The sequence below is a fragment of the Taeniopygia guttata genome, chromosome 17 (assembly GCF_048771995.1).
Source record: "Taeniopygia guttata chromosome 17, bTaeGut7.mat, whole genome shotgun sequence".
NCBI lineage: Eukaryota > Metazoa > Chordata > Aves > Passeriformes > Estrildidae > Taeniopygia > Taeniopygia guttata.
Window position 1 is genome coordinate 1,071,398 of NC_133042.1, and position 17,925 is coordinate 1,089,322.

The window sequence follows — 17,925 nt, forward strand, 5'->3', positions numbered from 1 at the left end:
AGGCAATCCAAACCTTTTAATGACCTGAAAAACCCTACACAGCTAAAATAAAAGCACCGTAAGCAAAACATTTTTAAGCCCTGGGTTGCGTGTAGGCGAAGCAGGAACATTTGGGGCAGAGCCTTCCATCGGCACCGGGAACGCGCAGCCCCTCCGCTCCAGCTGAACTCCAGCAGGAGGAAGGAGCTGGGATCCTGCAGGGCTGCAGAACAGCTCACAAAGGAGCCTTTCAGCTCCACAACATAACTTTTTTGTTGGGTTTCTTTTTTATTTTATTTGTGAGTTTTGGTGAGGCGAAGGGGAAGGAGCACAACATTTTCCTTTCTTCCCCCAATGAAACATAGTGGGGAAATTTCTTACCTACATTTCTGGTTCTTTGCAGAACACTTACACGGGGATTTCCGTGCCTGGATCTCAGCTTTCGGGGGAAAGCAGAATGGGAACTTGTCCCTGCGAGGCTGCACGTCCTGAAGCAGAGCTGCCTCAGCCCTTCTGCAAACTGCCAGAGCAGTCACTGCCTGAAATTCTCCAGCCAATGCACCACAGGGAAGGCTCAATAAACAAAGAAAATGCCCTGTTTTATAATACAAACTCCCCTGCTCCTGAAGGCAGACAAGAAAAGAAATCAGCCTCAAGAACACGGGTCACCTCCAACGCAGCTTGTCTGCCATGAAGAGCTGGAGTGGAGGCAGGTGCAGCTATAAAAAAATCTAGAAAATTTCTCAAAAAAATGCTCATCGCAAAGAAAAATGTGATGCTGCCAGGGCAAAACTGTTAATGTGGCGCTGAACAACTCAAAGGATGAGAAGACATTAAGTTCTGCACAGGGCAAAACAAGCAGTGGATAAGGACGGATTGACTGCACGAGCAGAGACGGTGACAGTCCTTCACCCTACTGTAAGGCTCAGGTGGGCCCTGGACACAAAAACCAGCTCAGAAATAACCCAGGTCAAAGCAAGGACAACTAGAGGCCCCAAACCTTGCATTTTGTGTCACTGAATGGTGATCAACAGGCTGATGACACAGATGTTTTGTTTGCCACAAAGGTCCAAAGCAGATCAACACCAGTTTCTCTGCTCTCTCCTGGCCTGAGCCTTTTCTGTCTCCTGCTCTGTCACCTGCAGCACCACCCAGGGCCTGGCCAAGGCCCGTTAGTGACACAGGAACCACATGGGCAAGCAGAGAGGAGAGGCCTGGGATGGGTTTGTGATTGTATCCTTCAGCAAATCACAAACAGCAGCTATTGCTGCTGGAATGGCCAAAAAAGCTAAAGAGAAGACAGGACTCAGTTTGTTCTAGCTCCTCTGATGCTGGGCTGATGAGTCTCCCAGGATCAGTTTAGCTTTGGGAAAGGCAGATGCTATATGACTGATGGGTGGCCAGACCCTGGGAAAACCATGGCTGGTACCATCCTGCAAAGAGGGAATCCAGGTTCTGCCATTGCAGTCCGGCTCCTCCCTTGCCCAGACGGAAAGAAAGAACTGAAAGATTCAGGATTGGGGTTTCTGGCAGCTGAGAACTGCACGGACTGGGCCAAGGGAACTCACATTGCAGTGCTTCGAGGAAAGCAGCCCTGGGAGAGCTGGCTGCCAGTGCCCTGGCACTGGATCTGAGACACGGACTGGAGATCACAGGGGGAACAGGAACATGCAGGGTTATACCCTCAGTGCAGCAATCCCACCACGTTATCCCACGTTTCTCACCCTGGGGCAGCACTGGCCCCTTCTCCTCTATGAAGTCTTGCAGCAATAAAAGCATCTTTCATAAAAATCCCCTTCACACCTGCAGTCTTCTGCCATCCCAGCAACATTCCTGGTCCAGTCCATGCACAACTCACACTGGATAATATCACACAGAGCTTTCCTCCAAAGAATCCTTTGTTCTTTTTTTCCTGCCTGTCCTTAACCTTTCCCTGCAGGTTATTCCTCTGCAGCCAGGCACACTCTGCCCAGTGCCTCAGCTTCCTGGGAGCAGCCCACTGCCACAGCTGCATCATGTTTGCAGTTCCATTTCTTGCTCAAGAGTGTAGATTAATAAATAACTCATTTGTATTTTTATTGTCTTAAGGCAGTTTGAATGCACTTTAAATGTTAATACTACATGAATCCATTTACAGTAACATAAACCAACACTTTCTAAGTATCACAGATATAAATTCTGCTTCTCCATCAGTGATGTGGGAATTTGTGATAAATTTCCACATTCAGAATTTCGAAAATTTTCATCTTCTGCAACTACACATGACAAAGACCTTGGAAGCAAAAGGTAAAGTCATGTCTCCACTGAGTTCATGTCAAAACTATGGATATCAAATGTACAGGTCTATGCTGATGCACCCATATAATTTAATGTATTTCTTAATTTCATTATCAATATAGAAATGAATACAAATTAATCAGATCACACACTAGGAGGTGACATCATATTAACAGAGCTCCTAAAATTCCAGCTGAATTAAAGATCCCATGGTGCTTGGGGAAGAGAAGCAAAATAAAAGCAATCCTTGTCTTACATTTAAATACAACTATTATTGCAAAATTATTGCAGTGCTGTGATGTAATGGTAAAGCATATCCCTGTTATTTAGGGATTTTTTTCCCTTAAGCTGCAGAGTGAAGCTACTGGAACCTACATTTAAAGGACTTTAAGGAATTTTGTTGGTATTTAGAAAAGAAATACCAGCATGGAAAAACAATTCTGTGTATCCAGAGGTACAGAAGCAGCTCTGTGATATTAAACAGCACACAAGAAATATGCAACCATGCAATTAAGGATGTGTTATGAGACTGTGACAAACTCTGAGCAGTTAAGGATTCATGTTCATTTCTCAGCTGTGCATGTGCTGACTTTTGAGAGTTTGAGCATTTAAAACTTAATATTAGCCTTCATTATTCCTGGATTTTCAACCCCTGGTTACACCTGAGGAGCTAAAGCAGATGTCTCTGCCAGCCTGGCACAGTGACTCCAGTGCTCACCTCAGGGGACAGGAGACAAACCCAGAGAAAGGCTCAGGAGGAGCTGGATTGAAGTCCCTGCTATTCTGTATTCCAGAGCTCCAAATCCTGCAAACTATACTTTGATTGAATAAACCACCTCAAACTTTCACATTTCTGCAATTAAGCAACATTGGATTGTTCAGTCTTACAGAAAACCCAGATCAAGCCACTCCTGACCAAGCATGAGACCTTTCATGCACACAGAGCATTTGGGAAGTGACCTCAGCTGACAGCAGGGGCACAGGGGCAGCTCAAGGAGCATTTTGATTTGAACATAAAAATACAGCAGTCACAATGCCCATGTCTGATTTATATTCTCCCAGGCTGACTTCTCAGGGATGGATGGAACTCCCAGCTGGGCAGGAGTGCAGAGCACCTCAGGGAGATGCCACCACACAGCTGGCACTGGGACCTGCCAGGGAAACTGATCTGAGCTCCCCCTGCACACAGGGATGCCCTCGGTGCCCTGGGCAGTAAATACCACCCTGAACACGGGAGCTGCTCCTGACCTGGGGAGAAACATTGCTGGAGTAAAGAGCCACAAAGCTGAGACAGCCCCAGAGTTTATCACTGGGCCCCTCTCAGTGGGACACCCCAGAGAAGAATTACTGCTGACCAGGGAAGCAGCAGAGCAGCCTGCAAGACCTTCCTGAAAATAGACCTAAAATCACAGAATAACCTGAAAAGGACCCTCCAGGATCATCCAGGTGTCCAACTCCTGTCCCTGCCCAGGACACTCCCCCAGCCCCACCCTGGGCATCCCTGGCAGCGCTGGCCAAAGGCTCCTGGAGCTCTGGCAGCCTTGGGGCCGTGCCCATTCCCTGGGGAGCCTGGGCAGTGCCAGCACCTCTGGGGGAAGAACCTTTCCTGCTCTCCAGCCTGAGCCTGCCCTAATCTGTGTCATCCCAGGATTCCCGAGATTCCAGCATGACTGAGATACCTCTGTGTGCTCGCACGTGGGTCTGGAAACAGTTGTAATACTTGTATTTCTTCCCACATATTCCACACTCGTAAGACCCTGAAAAACAAGAGAGAGAAGCACACATCACCATGAGAGATCAGGCAAACAGCCTCCCTGCACACTGGCCCATAAACTGTGAGCAAAAGGCTGCACTCGACAGCAAAGTAATCTTTGGAAGGTTCATGGAGATAAATGCAGGAAATCACTATCCCAGACTTATTTAAGATTCCTTGGCATATTACCCTGAACTTACATTTTCAGTGTATCTTTTTAACTTTGCTAACGTGAAAGGGCCACTCTCAAAATAGCCTGACTTATAATTTTATAATAATGACTAATGTTTCCTATGGACAGAAATAACCTTGAATTACTTTTCAGTAAGTTCCTAGTAGCTGGGAAAAAATCCTTTTCAACTGAAAAAAGAAGGCAATATGTTATCTTGAGGCCTGGAGTTTTCAAAATTTCTCAAGAAATGCACAATGTACAAATTTCCCAAGAAACCCACAGAGATTTGGTAAATATCCACCCAGAGGAAACCAAATATATACAAATAGAACTTATGCCCTTTTTAAGGAAAAGCACATGACCACAGTAGTCCCTCTTCTCAATTTGTGTCTCTAATTCCAGAAAACACACATCTGTAAACAGTCATTTGAAATGAAACCAGAGGAAAAGAGGTGGAAGAACCATTTGTAATGATGAAGTTATGCAATGAATTTAGACTCTTCTGTTATTGAACAGACAGATAGAAATTTCCTTAGGTTTGTTACTTGAGTTGATTCGATCTCTTTTTTTCCTACTTCACTTTGTTGCACAGTCTGTAAATTCACTTTCCTGGCTCTTATTTGCAGAATGCACTGCATTTCTTAACTGTCCACTAGAGCTGTGGAACTGGGATCCCCTTGGTGCTCTTTGCAGAGGGTGAGAGCATCACTTGACTGAAGAGGAGGTGGGAGAAAAAAGGGCTGAATTAATTTGGTAAGAATGCAGAATTCCATTTCCATGCACCTTTCCTCACACAACCTTGAAACAATCTTTTCCTCACCATGCCAAACAGCAAAACTCAGGGAGGAGCCATAAATGAGAACAAAAACACTGACACACATCCAGATAAACATTCCCAAACAGCATTTCACAGCAATACTCACCTGGAGCTACACAAAGTGAGCTCTTGCCAGGAACAAACCCAGGGTGCTGTCTGAACACACTATGCCCACGGTCCTTTTTCTCCTTCCCACATCCCATTCTTACAGCTTGGGAAGAAAACACCCCCTTAGAGTGTGAGAGCCCTGAATTCCCTGCCCATCACTGATAGCACCACCTGGGGCTCTGTCCTGAGCTGGGGAGGCTCCTTTGTCACTGATGCTGAAAGAGCTGATACACCAGAGTACCCAGCTGAAAAAATACTCACATATTCTGATAGCACAGGCACTTGGCTGTATCTGATCTGCTCCAGAGCATTTTTATTATCACAGCTCACTGTATTTTATATAGATACACATCTGTGGGACAGTCACCACTTTGGTCACTGCACACAGGCTGCCTGAGTGGAGCTATCAGCAGGCCAGCAGTGTTTGGCAGCCCTCATTCCCGTGCTCAAGGACTGATTATTTTCACCACCAATCTCCAAAATTCTATTCTGAAAACTCTTGGAGATGGAGCCCCAAAGCAGCAGATGAGAGAGAGCACGCACCATTGCCCCGGGCCCTGCAAACAGGAGCCCTGAGCACAGCTGAGGTTCAGCTGAACCAACAGCAGGATGTGACTGATGCCCACCCACATCCCAAAGTGCTGGCTGCACAAGGAGCACTGGGAAGAGTTGGGATGGCTCCAGAGGAGGCCACTGAGTTAATCACAGGGCTGGAGCTCTCAGAGCCCCTTCCAGGAGAGCTGGACATGGACTTGGGACCAGGGATGGAGAGACAGGACACAGGGAATGGCTCCCCACAGAGGGCAGGGATGGATGGGATATTGGGCAGGAATTGTTCCCTGGGAGGGTGGGCAGCCCTGGCACAGGTGCCCAGAGCAGCTGTGGCTGCCCCTGGATCCCTGGCAGTGCCCAAGGCCAGGCTGGACAGGGCTGGGAGCAGCCTGGGACAGTGGGAGGTGTCCCTGCCATGGCAGGTCTCTTCCAGCCCAAAGCATTCTGTGATTCTGAGTTGGTGCAAACATCAAACACAATGAGGGGCTATAGGCTGAACTTTTTTCCCCGGGTTTATTGTATTTCCTACTTCCTCTGGAGACAGTCTGTGGCACTTAGAGGCACTGGCTGTGCAGAAGTTCTCCACAAAGGTGAGCTGGGCAGGGAGCTGTGCAGTGCCTTCCTCTGCACTGTGGGCCTGAGCAGAGCTGCAGCCCTCGTGCAGGGGCTGTGCTGGACACCAGGGGCAGGAGCTGAGGGACCCCGTGTCCCAGGCCAGGGCTTTTGTGCAGGTGTCCTGAAGCTCCCAGGTCTCAAGTAGAACCCAGGGAAGGTTGGAGGGGGACACCTGCACTCACCCTCTGCCCACAGGTGGTAGAGCAGTGGCCCAGGAGCACAGGGAGCTGGGGAGGGTGTGAGGGAGGTGTGGTACAGACCTGAGGCAGAGCCACAGCTCAGCAGCCACAGCTCTGTGCTCAGCTCACCACACACCCTCACGTTAGACAAGGGAGGGGTGACCTGCCACAAAAAATGTGCTGTTAGAGGGGAGGAAAGGTGAAGTGGAGGAAGAAGGACATCACTGTGTTAAGGCCTTGCAGAGAACATGCCCACATGGCCTTGGACAGCAGCAGTGAGGTCCTTGTCCACTCAGGGTGCGTCATGCAGGTCACAGCTGGTGGTAGCAGGAGGGGAGGTGGGGAAGGTTTGGGGTTAGTTGGTGCACTCAGTTGGGCCAGGCTTTTCCTGAGCCTTGCAGCTGGAATCTGGGCAATGCACCCATTGCTTCCAGAGCTTCCTTTGCTCCCTGAGCCCTGGTTAGACTTTCACACCCTTCCATCACATACCGGACGTGTATCTCAATGCATGGTCAAAAATCCAGGTCCCTGAATATCGATTTCGTGTATATCCAACGGAAGAGTCACGTTCCACTGCTTTTCCATCTAAATTGTGCAAAAAGAAATCAGAAAAAAGCCCTTAAAGTGGATGCATTTCCAAGGAATAATGATGGCTGAAGCCTATTAAAAATTTCCAAGACCCATCTGTCCCTGTGGCTTTCTGACAAGATGTCAGAGGTCTCACAGAGTTTCTTGAGGCTTCTGCAGTACTATTTTACCTCACCAGGGAGAATCCAAAGTGCTCTTGAATTTCAAATGCTGAGCAGCTCAGCGAGTGAAATATCAGCACCATGACATGAACCCAATGTGTGCCTGGGAGGTGGACAGAGAGGCTCAGAGCGGGAGGATTCTCTCTTCACTCTGTCCCAGAAACATTTCTGATTTAATGCATTACTGGAAAAGTCCTCTCCAAAATGTTTCTTGTAAAGCACCTGACTGGGAGAGCAGACTGAGAGCTTAAGGAGTCTTGTATCAAACTTCTCCTGATCAGTTCACAGACAGCTCAGTCTTCCAGGACACACATACTGATCTGATGCTATTCCCAACAGGAGGAAATGATCCACATCTAATAAACAGTCTCCCCCTCTTCCTCCCCACTTACAACACAAGTGCCCTTTGCTTTTCCTCTCCTCTCCAGACAGCTCCATGGGACTTCTGTGCCTGTCTGCTCTGACCTCCCTGCCCTCAGAAGAACCCATGTGCTGCGGCTCTTCAAGTGACCCTGGCCTGAGGTCAGTATGTGAATCTTGCCAGAAGAAAGAAGAGAAGAAGAGGAGATGTGGCATGAGCTGTGCAGGGCAGGAACCCCCACCCCAGGGCTGGGACACCCAGGGTATCGTGGGGGTCCAGGGGGGTGCAGGGGGAGTGGGGGATCCACAGCAGCTGCAGCTGACAGGAGCCAGGTGAGAGCCAACCTCTCCACTGCCTTCCTCTGCTTGGGATGCCAGAAGGGGAACTCACAGGATTGAAACTTCTGTGGAAAAGCAGCTGAGAGGAAAATGGTCCAAACCCACAAACAGCTCTTTGGCTGGGGGACTGTGGCCACTGCTCCCAACCATCTAACCCAGTACAGCCCCTTCCAGCCCCCACAGGGTTTGGGATGCTCCACACAGATGGAGGCAGAGTCTGGAGTGGCTCAAAGTGCTGGGAGAGACAGGAGCTGGTGCAAACGGGAGGCAAAAAACACAAGGCCTGGTTTGATGTAAACACTGCAAGGGAATAGCAGCAACTGAGCTGGGAATCCCTTTTATAAATTGCTCCAAGTAACAACTAAAATATAAATAGAGCAGATGTGTGACTCAGAAAAGAGATGTAAATCTTGTAATGTGCGTTTCAGCCACATCCCAAGGCTGAGCCCTGCAGGGAAGCTGTCACTTGGAGCCATGTGTGCCCTTCAGCACCATGGGCCCAGCTCAGACACATCCCCCATTTAACCAACTGTCCCCAGCACCCCCTGAAAGGAGACAGGCTGGGGGGTGGCAATTCCACGCAGAGGAGAGGGTTCATTCACTCCTGAGTCACCACTTCATCAGGATTTGCTATTAAAATAACCATTTTCAACACCTCCAGTCTCAGCTGCCCCAGTGAAGGTGAATAAAATCCTACCAAAGCCTGGCCTGTCTGCATGGAGGAAGGGATTCAGGGTGCCCAGATCCCAAGGCAAGGAAAGCTCCTGGAAGTGCTGGGAGCAGCAGCAGAGTCACAAAGCCTTTGCTCTGGAGGCAGGAGGCACCAGCAGCATCAGCAGGTCACACTTTTGGGCTGCTCCAGTGCAGCAGCTGGAATGGCCAGTGAGGAGCTGCAATGGCCAGTGGAGCAGTGGCACATGGGGCACATTCCTGGTGTGAGGTACCCCAGTGTGCAGAGATGGGCACAGTGTGTGACTGCCATGGGGGATGGAGGGACCAGGTGCCAGAGCTCAGCAAACACAAGGAGCTGGGCACACGGGCTGTGAACACAGAGCACAGGTCCTGATGGCCAAACAGGAGTTATTCAGAGCCACCTCCCCAAAAACGAAGGTCATGTGAATGCCAGACAGGGGCACTTCCAGGGCTCTGTTCACAAAGGAATTGGCACCAACCCCCATCACCTCCAGACCAAACTGCCTTTAAAGAAGCCCAGGCTTTACAATGACCAATACAAGGCCACTGGAAAAGGCCCTTCAGACAGAAGCTCTCCAGTTTACATGGCTTTCAACCACCACTTGTAACTGGTCAATGAATCTGTCCCACAGTGTGCATAAATTGTGAGTGTCCCCCTCACACCAGTCTGTCCCCAATGCTCTCCACAGGGACAACAAAGAATCACAGAACCATGGAACAGCCCAAACTGAAGGGACCCTCCAGGATCATCCAACCCTGTCCCTGCCCAGACCCCCCAAAATCCCACCCTGTCCATCCCTGGCAGCGCTGGCCAAAGGCTCCTGGAGCTCTGGCAGCCTCGGGGCCGTGCCCATTCCCTGGGGAGCCTGGGCAGTGCCAGCACCTCTGGGGGAAGAACCTTTCCTGCTCTCCAGCCTGAGCTGCCCTGGCCCAGCTCCAGCCGTTCCTGGCTCCTGTCCCTGTCCCAGAGCAGAGCTGGAGCTGCCCCTGGGGAGGAGCTGCAGCCCCCGGGGAGCTCTGCCCTCAGCCTGCCCCAGCTGAACCATCCCAGTGCCCTCAGCTGCTCCTCACAGCCCCTCCAGTCCACCCAAGTCAGCCAAGAGCAAAAGGCCCTCCCCACTGCACAGCAACACAGCCAAGCTCAGCTGGAAACCAGCACTGCCAGAGGACACCGACTGCAGAGCAGCTGCTGCTGCCCAGCCAGGAGCTGTGGGGACAAGAGGCTCCTGTGGGACAAACAGCCAAGCTCAGATGCTTTCACCAAGGGCTGGTGGCCACGGCTGGAGAAGCTCCCATTGCTACCCATCAGTCACAGCTCCACCTCTCCCTCCCAGGGCACCAGGGATGCTTTTCAGCTTTGCCCATGTAATGATCAAGAGCTGCAGAGGCACAAAAACTCTGAGAATACAGAGTATTTCTTCCAAACTGTAAAATCTTAATGTCAGAAATAGTTTTAGACTTCTTAATCTTTCTCTAGACCTGCACAGAGAGCACTGACCTCCTGCCCTGCTGCTCTTAGTGGCTGTACTGTGGTGGAACAGAGGACAGGAAGAACAATGATGCATCTGAGACAATCACCAGCTAAGGACATCTCCTGGATTTCTTTCCAGCAGTATGGATAATGATCAACAAAACCCAGGAGAAAATCCAACGTCAATTCCTCTTTTCTCTCCCCCCGCAGGACAAACGGACCCCAAGTGCAATGCTGGGCAGCTCAAATCAGCCTTCTCCTGAGTCCCTTAAAGGAAACCTGGTCCAACTGCTCCTCCTTTTTATTAGCAAGTGCCTGTGGATCTCAGAGACACTGCAGGGACCTGCTCCAGGCTGAGGACATCAGAGACACTGCAAGAGTGGTGCCTTGCCAGATTCCCACAGGAAGCCCCTTCCCTGGAGCAGGAGGAGAGGACAGTTTGATGTTCACAGAAAAAAGAAAAAGCTTCTTCTCATCACAGCAGGAGGTGGGGTGGGGACAGGAAGCACTGTTTTGAACAGGGCACACCACAGCCAGTCCAGAGTCAAAAGTATTCCAGAACTGCAGTGATCAGGAAAACAAACAAACAGCAACCTGTAAAACCTGCTCTTGAGCTCAGACTCATTTACAGAAAACATCCACATTCCTCAGAGCAACTTTCCTCAGAACATCTCAGCTGCTTCTCAGGCTTTCCTTTCCAAGTTCCTCATCTGTGACAAACACACCCCCAGCCCTGGGCTCACCAGGTGCTGCAGGTGACTTATGGGCAAGTCCCTGAACGTGCCAAAAGAAGATAAGGAGCTTTTTCTTTCAGATCTTGGCTGAGCCTTTAGGGGCAACCAGATGCAAACAGACACAGGTCAATAATCCTTAGCCAGGACCCCTGGCCCTCCAGCAGAGCTCAGTGTCCAGGCACAGCTCTCCAGAGGCTCCCCCTGCCCCACAGCCCCTGAGGGAATGGTGCCCGTGCCTCACCGAGCGTCTGCTGGTTGCGCACGCCGCCGATGACCACGCAGATCTCCGCGGGCACGTCCCCCGGCCCGTCCTTGATGTTCTTCTTGGAATCTTTGGTGTCGTCCTGCCAGATCACCTCCTCGATGTAGTCATCTGGTACCTCTGTCTTCACTTTCACCTCAGTCATCATTCCAGCCTCTTCACTGGGGGAGGACTGAGATGTCACCGAGTCGGAGCCCTCGGCTTTTGGGCTCTGCGGGCTTTCCCTCCTCTTCAAACACTCCCTGAAGGGGAAAGAGAGGAGAGAATGTGAATCCTCAATGCCAAGGGCTCGTTTTGTTATCACCAGGACCTAATTCAAGGCATGGTTTATGCAGGTTATTTAATAGAAGCATATTAATGTGTGTCTGCCATACATGATAAGTAATTAAAATTTAACCGGCAAAAGCAATAAAATGATTTGCTAGTAATGAAAATAACCTTAATCATCACAAACAACCGTAGTGCTCATAAACACACTGCACCCCTAAAGAAGAGCACAGAACTTGCCCTGGTTGCCAGCAGGCCATGGGCACAGCTCCAGCAGTTCCGACTGCAGGTATTTTGCCAACACTAGTCCATACACACTAAGCCATATTCTCCTGTGGCACTTTGGGACATGGGTCACTGGTGGACCTGGCACTGCTGAATTCAGTTTGACTTGATTATCTTCAAGGTCTTTTCCAACCTAAACGATTCATGATTCCATGACATTTTTGATCTGGAGCTATCTCCACCCTGTATCACATCCTCTCTTTTATCCCTTCAAGCTACCTGACATCCCCTGGTATTCAGAGGCTTTATTGAACATACCCTGTGCTGATCAAAGGGGATTGTCTGGAGGATGAGGATATTTTGGGAGACTACCACGTTATGGACAGATACAACAATTTGGGATGACAGGGAAAGCCTAATGGAGGGAGAAAGGCAGAGGAGGTCCACTGTGCTCAGAAACAGGTTAGGAAATAGCCTGTGTTTTCATCTGGGAAGAGCTGAGAATTTATGGGAGAAAACAATCTAAACAAGTATTTTAAACCCTTTAAGAAAAGGAAATTGGACACCTCAAAACTGTAAAACAACATCAACAGGTGCTGTGGTAGCAAAAGGCAAAGGGGGTGTGAGACCACCAGACAAGGATGTGGGAATAAGCCAATGGAGCTCCTTTAGCATCACTCACTATGGACCCCCCGTTTTTCACACTGGTTATGAATACACTCCACCATGCAATACAAAGATAAAATAATTGCTGGTCAGTTTGCACAGAAGTCAGAACTAAATATATAATGCCTCAGACTACCCAGAAACAGAAACCACTGTGACATATTTGGAGTCATGTAAACACTGGGAACAGCCAAAGGTATTTGAAAACGTTTTAGGGAGAAGTAACAAAATTAAATGAAAAATAGACTGAACTTATGGATGATTATTAGATCGTGCAACAGTGACAGAGGAAAAAATCCCAAATTGCTTGCAACATCATAACATTTGTCAGGACAAAGTATGAATTATAGTGTTAGAGAGCCAACACCTGCAGTGGGTTCTGACACAGGTTAAGGAGCTCACAGAGGAACCAGGATGGTGCAGCTGGAGGTCAGAGTGTGGAGCGCCTGGGAGGACAGGGATAAGCAGAGGAACAGAGAGAACAATCCTCCAGTAATTACTGCCCAACGTCCCACACGGACATGGAGTCACTATTCAAACTGGGTCAGGCACATTCTGTTGCCAGAGGTTTTATTATTCATCCCTTCATTCTCATTATGGAATGAAATGTACAATTAATAGCCCCTAAACAGAGAGAATTAGCCTTGACCTGCCTTCCCACTCATTTCCTGCCTTCTCACACATACTCCCCCATGCCGTGCTCCCAAAATCACACAGGGCTCTTACAAGTGAGAAAGATGGATTGAGACAGAGATGTGGCTGAGAACTGGACAGTCCTTATGGTAATATTATTGGGTGTGCCACAGGCCCATCCATCTCAGCCACCAGCACCCTTCCAAGGGAAGGAGTGAGTACAGAATACTCAGGGATCAGAAAAGAGTGGGACTGACTGCGGATCATCAAACCCAGAAGGTGCGAAATGCAAAACACTGGTAAAGGCAACAATAGGGTAGATAGGCAAATCTTTCCTTCCTCAGCCAGGACTGTGGAGGAAGATCAAAGGCAGCCAGGGCAGTTCCCACGGGGAGCCTGGAAGGTGGGAGAGGTAGTGAGAGCTCAGTTATGGATGGCACAGCAACCTGGACCTGCCAGTCCTGGGCAAGCAACAGGAAAATCCAGGCATGAGCCAAGTGATCTGGGATTAGAAGCTGATACCAGTGGCAGTGCAACTGAGGCTAGAGCCTTCTGAGGAGAATATAAAAGGGGCAAGAATGCAATGACTTTTTGATGATGCCAGCTTTGCATCGGTCACATTCAAACACAAACCAAATCAGCAACAAGCCCCGTGCTGCAAGGCAAAGCTGTTCTCCATGTGCACTGCTCCTGAATAGAGAGGCATTCCCACAGGACTCCTGGAATGGCTGGTGTGAGACAGATTTATTCATGCTCTGGAATTAAATTACACACCACTGTTGCTAAAAATTATGGGTGGAGCCATGGAGGGGTGGAGAGCAAAGACTGTGAGCAGGACACTCCACCAGTGGATCCCTCTCTCCGCAGCTGCCCGTGCCCAAGAGCAGTGGCTGCAGCACAGTCTGACAAGCCCAGCACTGTGGATGCATGCAACTACAGAAAGCCATGCTTGGAGCTGAAGGACTGACCAAATTCTCAGTTCAGGTGCCTGAGATGGAAGGAGGAGATAATTTTCTCCCTGTCTGAAGCTGTGGTGAAGCCACTCCCCATGTGCTGCAGACACAGGGAGCAGCTTCAGGTTTCAGAGGTGATCAGAAAAGCTGAAGACGATTCCAAAATTCAGCACTGAAATGGTTCAAGACTGGGAAAAGACTTTATGGCTCTGTGAGACCAAACTGCTCCAGTCTGATTCTCATGCCAAAAGAAAGACTAGAAGATGATTTGATTGCAGCATATCATCATCTTCATAGGGAGAAAATACTGTCTTGCCTTAACTTGGCAAGGGTGCAAGCTCATTGCTGGAAGCTGGAACCAGCTGAAATGAGGCACAAAACATTAGCACAGATGGTGGTCCACTGGAACAGCTGTTTTCCAAAGGATGTGCTCAGGGAGATCAGATCCCCCCAAGTTTTCAAACCCACAGTTGTGTGTCTGGCTGGCCCCAGGTCCCTGGGCTCAGTACAGACATCACTGGCCACACTTGGTGGCCTGGAGCTGAGGGATATATAAATGGTTAGACCAGACCAATGGACTCTCAGAACCTTTTTCCCTTCATGCACGCTGACTTTGTGGATCCAGCTCTGCCAAGAAAGGAATTTCCCAGCTGGAATGTCTGTTCCTGGGTGGGACCTAACCCTGCAAACATTAACTGACAGCAATTCATTGCCCCATATGTTCCAACTCCGAGCAGGTACCTGATGTGCAGAAGGACACAGCCCCAAATACTTCAGCAACTTTCTTCTACATGATTTCATGGTTCACAAGCCCTGAAAGGAGCCTGCTGTTCCCCTCAGAAACAAGTGAAACCATAAAAAGGAGCAGCAGTGACACTCCAGGGAGCAGGGCTGAGCTGTCCAAAAGCCACTTAGTGCCTTAGCTGGAGCTGCACAGCTTTGGAGAGGAGAAGGAGGAGGCAGCAGTGGTGGAATCCAGCTCTCCCAGCAGGAGTGAGCATCACTTTCTTGTGGTTCCCTGTGAAATCCAGGTCATGTTTCTGTGGCTAGAGCAGAACCAGGACCAGTCCAGACTTTTCTGGAGCTCAGTTGCTGGATGGGATATAAATGTTCCCAAGGGTCCAGGGGAGAGCTGGGCTCAGGGAATGATCCTCATGGCACAGCAGGTCATGGAACAGCAGAGTTTGAAGCCTCTTGGTTAGGCTGGGGAAAGAGTAGCAATATCCCAGAGCAAAACAGGAAGGAAAAGGAAGCTACTGATACTGGAAAGCTTCAGGTAGGATGGAAAATGGGATGTACACAGCCCCAGCAGAACCAGTTTTCCTTGGAAGACAGGAGTCATCACAGCCTCCACCATGCACAGAATCAACCCACACGTGCACTGAGCCAGGGGAGGTGACCCAGGGAAGCTGCATTTCATTCCCAGTCCTTCAGTCCTTGGATCAACCCTTGCAAGCCCATGATGGTGCACTTGCTCAATGTTGTGCTGATTTTACCTCTCCTGCTACTGAGCAGCACAAAGAACCTCCACCTGGAGATGAGGATAAAGCAGCAAGAGATCTGGAACATTGCTGTTCTCCAGAAATTCCCTGAGAGACACAGGGAGGGACAGGGAACATCCTACCTGGGGAGGGAAGGCACCAGGCCTCAGCACCGCCATGGCCAGGCCTGGTTCTGCCATTCCTGTGCCATGGCAGATCTCCCAGAGCTGAGCCACGACTGCTGGAAAGGCTCAGGAAGAGGATGAGCAGCAACAGGAGTGAATTTTCAGTTCTGCAGCTCCCAAGGCTCCAAGCAGGTGTCACAGGTTTGGGAGAGGGCACAGAGAGAAAAGGACTCAAAGCTTTCAGGGTGTCAGGTAAGTTCAGATCAGTGCTGGGGGCAGAAGGGCTCCCCAGTGTTACCCAGGCAGTTCCACACAGAGACCTGCCCCAGCTGCCAGATCCCTGCAGGGGCACTGCTGGGGACACACTGGGGACACACTGGGACCAGTGATGGCCAGAGCCTCCACTTGGTGGAGACAGCAGCGCACAGGAGCCAAGGGAGAACCTGCCAGAGCCACCTCCCACCGCCAGGCCCCCCAGCCACCCTCTCCTGGTGGCTCTGAGCTCGGTGTCCAGCCTCATGCCACCACCCTTCTGCGTGAAACAATGCAGGTTTGGTGTTCAGTGTGGCCTTCCAGGGGTCAGCTGCACCTCCCTCTGCAGGTCCAACCTCCATTCAAACATCCATGGGCTGCCATTCCCTGGGAAAGGATATTCCTGTTCTCCAAACATGACACCGCTTGCACAGGACAAACACTGCTCAGAGCCATCAGGCCACAGAGGAGTGCACAGGCACAGCTGGCTTAGACCCTGCCACCTTCCACAGGGGGATCTAACTTCTTCCCCATGGCTTTGGCCCTTCCTGGGTAATACCAACCTCCTTCACTGTTCCATGTCTTGTTTTTACTGAGCTGTGGGCCCTGGCAATCCAAGAGACTCTTCCATGCTGAGGAGAGGAGGCAGAAGCCCTGGGATCACACAGTGCTCACTCCGTGCCTGGCTGCTCCTACAGGTGAGGTCCTGTTTCACTTCCCAGAACAGACTCTGTGATTTCCAACATGAAAGAGGCAAACAGACATTGCACTTGCATGTATCACTGCTCTCACTAAGTAGGCCACGCAGCCAATTACTGTAATACCAGCTCTGCCATCTCACAATGCTCATTTCAACATTGCTCCCTGCTTTGATCATCAGACTTTCATCTTCTGATGACGTTACGGCCACTTTCATGTCAGACACAAGTGTGTGAAGGCAGAAGAGATTTCAGAAGGCCTTAATGAAGCCTCAGCATGAGAAACTGGAAAGGCAGGGGTAAAAATGGGTTCCTGGACCCATTTGGGTACAACTTCCTTGGCCCTACACCCGTGTCAGCTTGTGAAGGCCTCCAGTTTCAGCAGAGCTCGATGATGCAGCATGACAATATGGGCCAGAACAGCTCTGGGTGTGAAGCCTCACCAGCATCAATGCAGGGAGCAACACGAGGGCCATGCCAGGAGCTCTTCCCGAGGGAAGGAGAAAAAGGAAAGGCCGGGTGCTGACACTGGTCCCCTCTGCATGGTGACACCACCCACAGATCCAGCAGCTCCTTCCAGCTGATCTCCTGTGGCAGGAGCAGGGAGAAGGGGGTGAAGGCTGCAGCGTGGAGCTGTTCTGGTCCCTGCAGGGTCTCCCTGGCTGTGATGAGCAGAACAGCAATGAGTGAAAACAAACGGGGCCGTCAGCTGCTGCAGCCACAAGAAACTCGCTCTTGCAGTTTGCTGTTTCTGATCTGGAGTAGCATCCTCATAAATAATGAAAGTGACTAAAAGCTACTTAAAAAACACACACTCCTCCCTTCTGAAAGAATGAGAAAAAAACCCCAATTATAAAAGGACATTTCTTCCAGCTAGGAATAATTTGTCATGTAATTCTCTGAAGACAGCAACAGAAACATGCGTGCTCCGTGCTCCCTTTGAGTCATCTGTGATTGCACATGTACTCAGATGGCTTCTAATGAGGCTATTTTTACAGCACACATCCTGCTGAGTTTTTGGGGAGGGGCAGAGTGAGATCAGTGAAGTAACAGTCTTCAACATCAGCTCCTCAAAAGGAGAGGAAAAGGAAACACATGTGGAGGAGGATGTACCACTCTGAACCAACATCTATGAACAGCTCTCCTGCCCCAGCAGTGAATGTGGAGCATCTTTTGGTTTTTTCTAAACAAGACTCAAGCTGGAAAACGCAGAGATCATTAGTGCCTTGATGGTATCAGTGATGGCCAAGTTGCACAGGGCTCTGCACACATTGCTCTGGTGGAAGCTGTCCCTGCTCATGGCAGGGGTGGAACAGGATGGGTCGTCAAGGTCCCCCAGCCCAACCCATTCTGTGATTCTGTGGGGGCACCCCTTGGCAGAGAACAGGGTGTGCCCAGTTGGAGTCAAACTGAAACACATTTTGGGCACTCCTCGGAAGGTTCTTCTGGTCTGCAGCACTAAAGAGGACTCAAAAATACTCATGGGGACCAAGCAATGGACACCTTTGCAGAGGCCGGCAGGACACCAGCACCAGTGGGATGTCCCAACTCATCTTCTGGAAACC

General features: G+C 50.0%; 1 protein-coding gene across 15 annotated transcripts in view; it reads right to left on the reverse strand.

The window, feature by feature from the left end:
• The window catches only part of ZNF618 (zinc finger protein 618), a 151,155-nt gene that overhangs the window by 60,527 nt on the left and 72,703 nt on the right, over positions 1-17,925 (reverse strand). For 13 of the 15 annotated variants that reach the window (XM_072936765.1, XM_072936771.1, XM_030286946.4 and 10 more), the window contains exons 3-5: positions 11,040-11,302; positions 6,942-7,037; positions 3,936-4,013 (exon numbers count right to left, since the gene is read on the reverse strand). In XM_072936765.1, the coding sequence (XP_072792866.1) occupies positions 3,936-4,013; positions 6,942-7,037; positions 11,040-11,302 (437 nt within the window). The remainder of the gene's footprint in view (positions 1-3,935; positions 4,014-6,941; positions 7,038-11,039; positions 11,303-17,925) is intronic. The other 2 variants (XM_030286947.4, XM_041719795.2) reach the window with 1 other exon arrangement.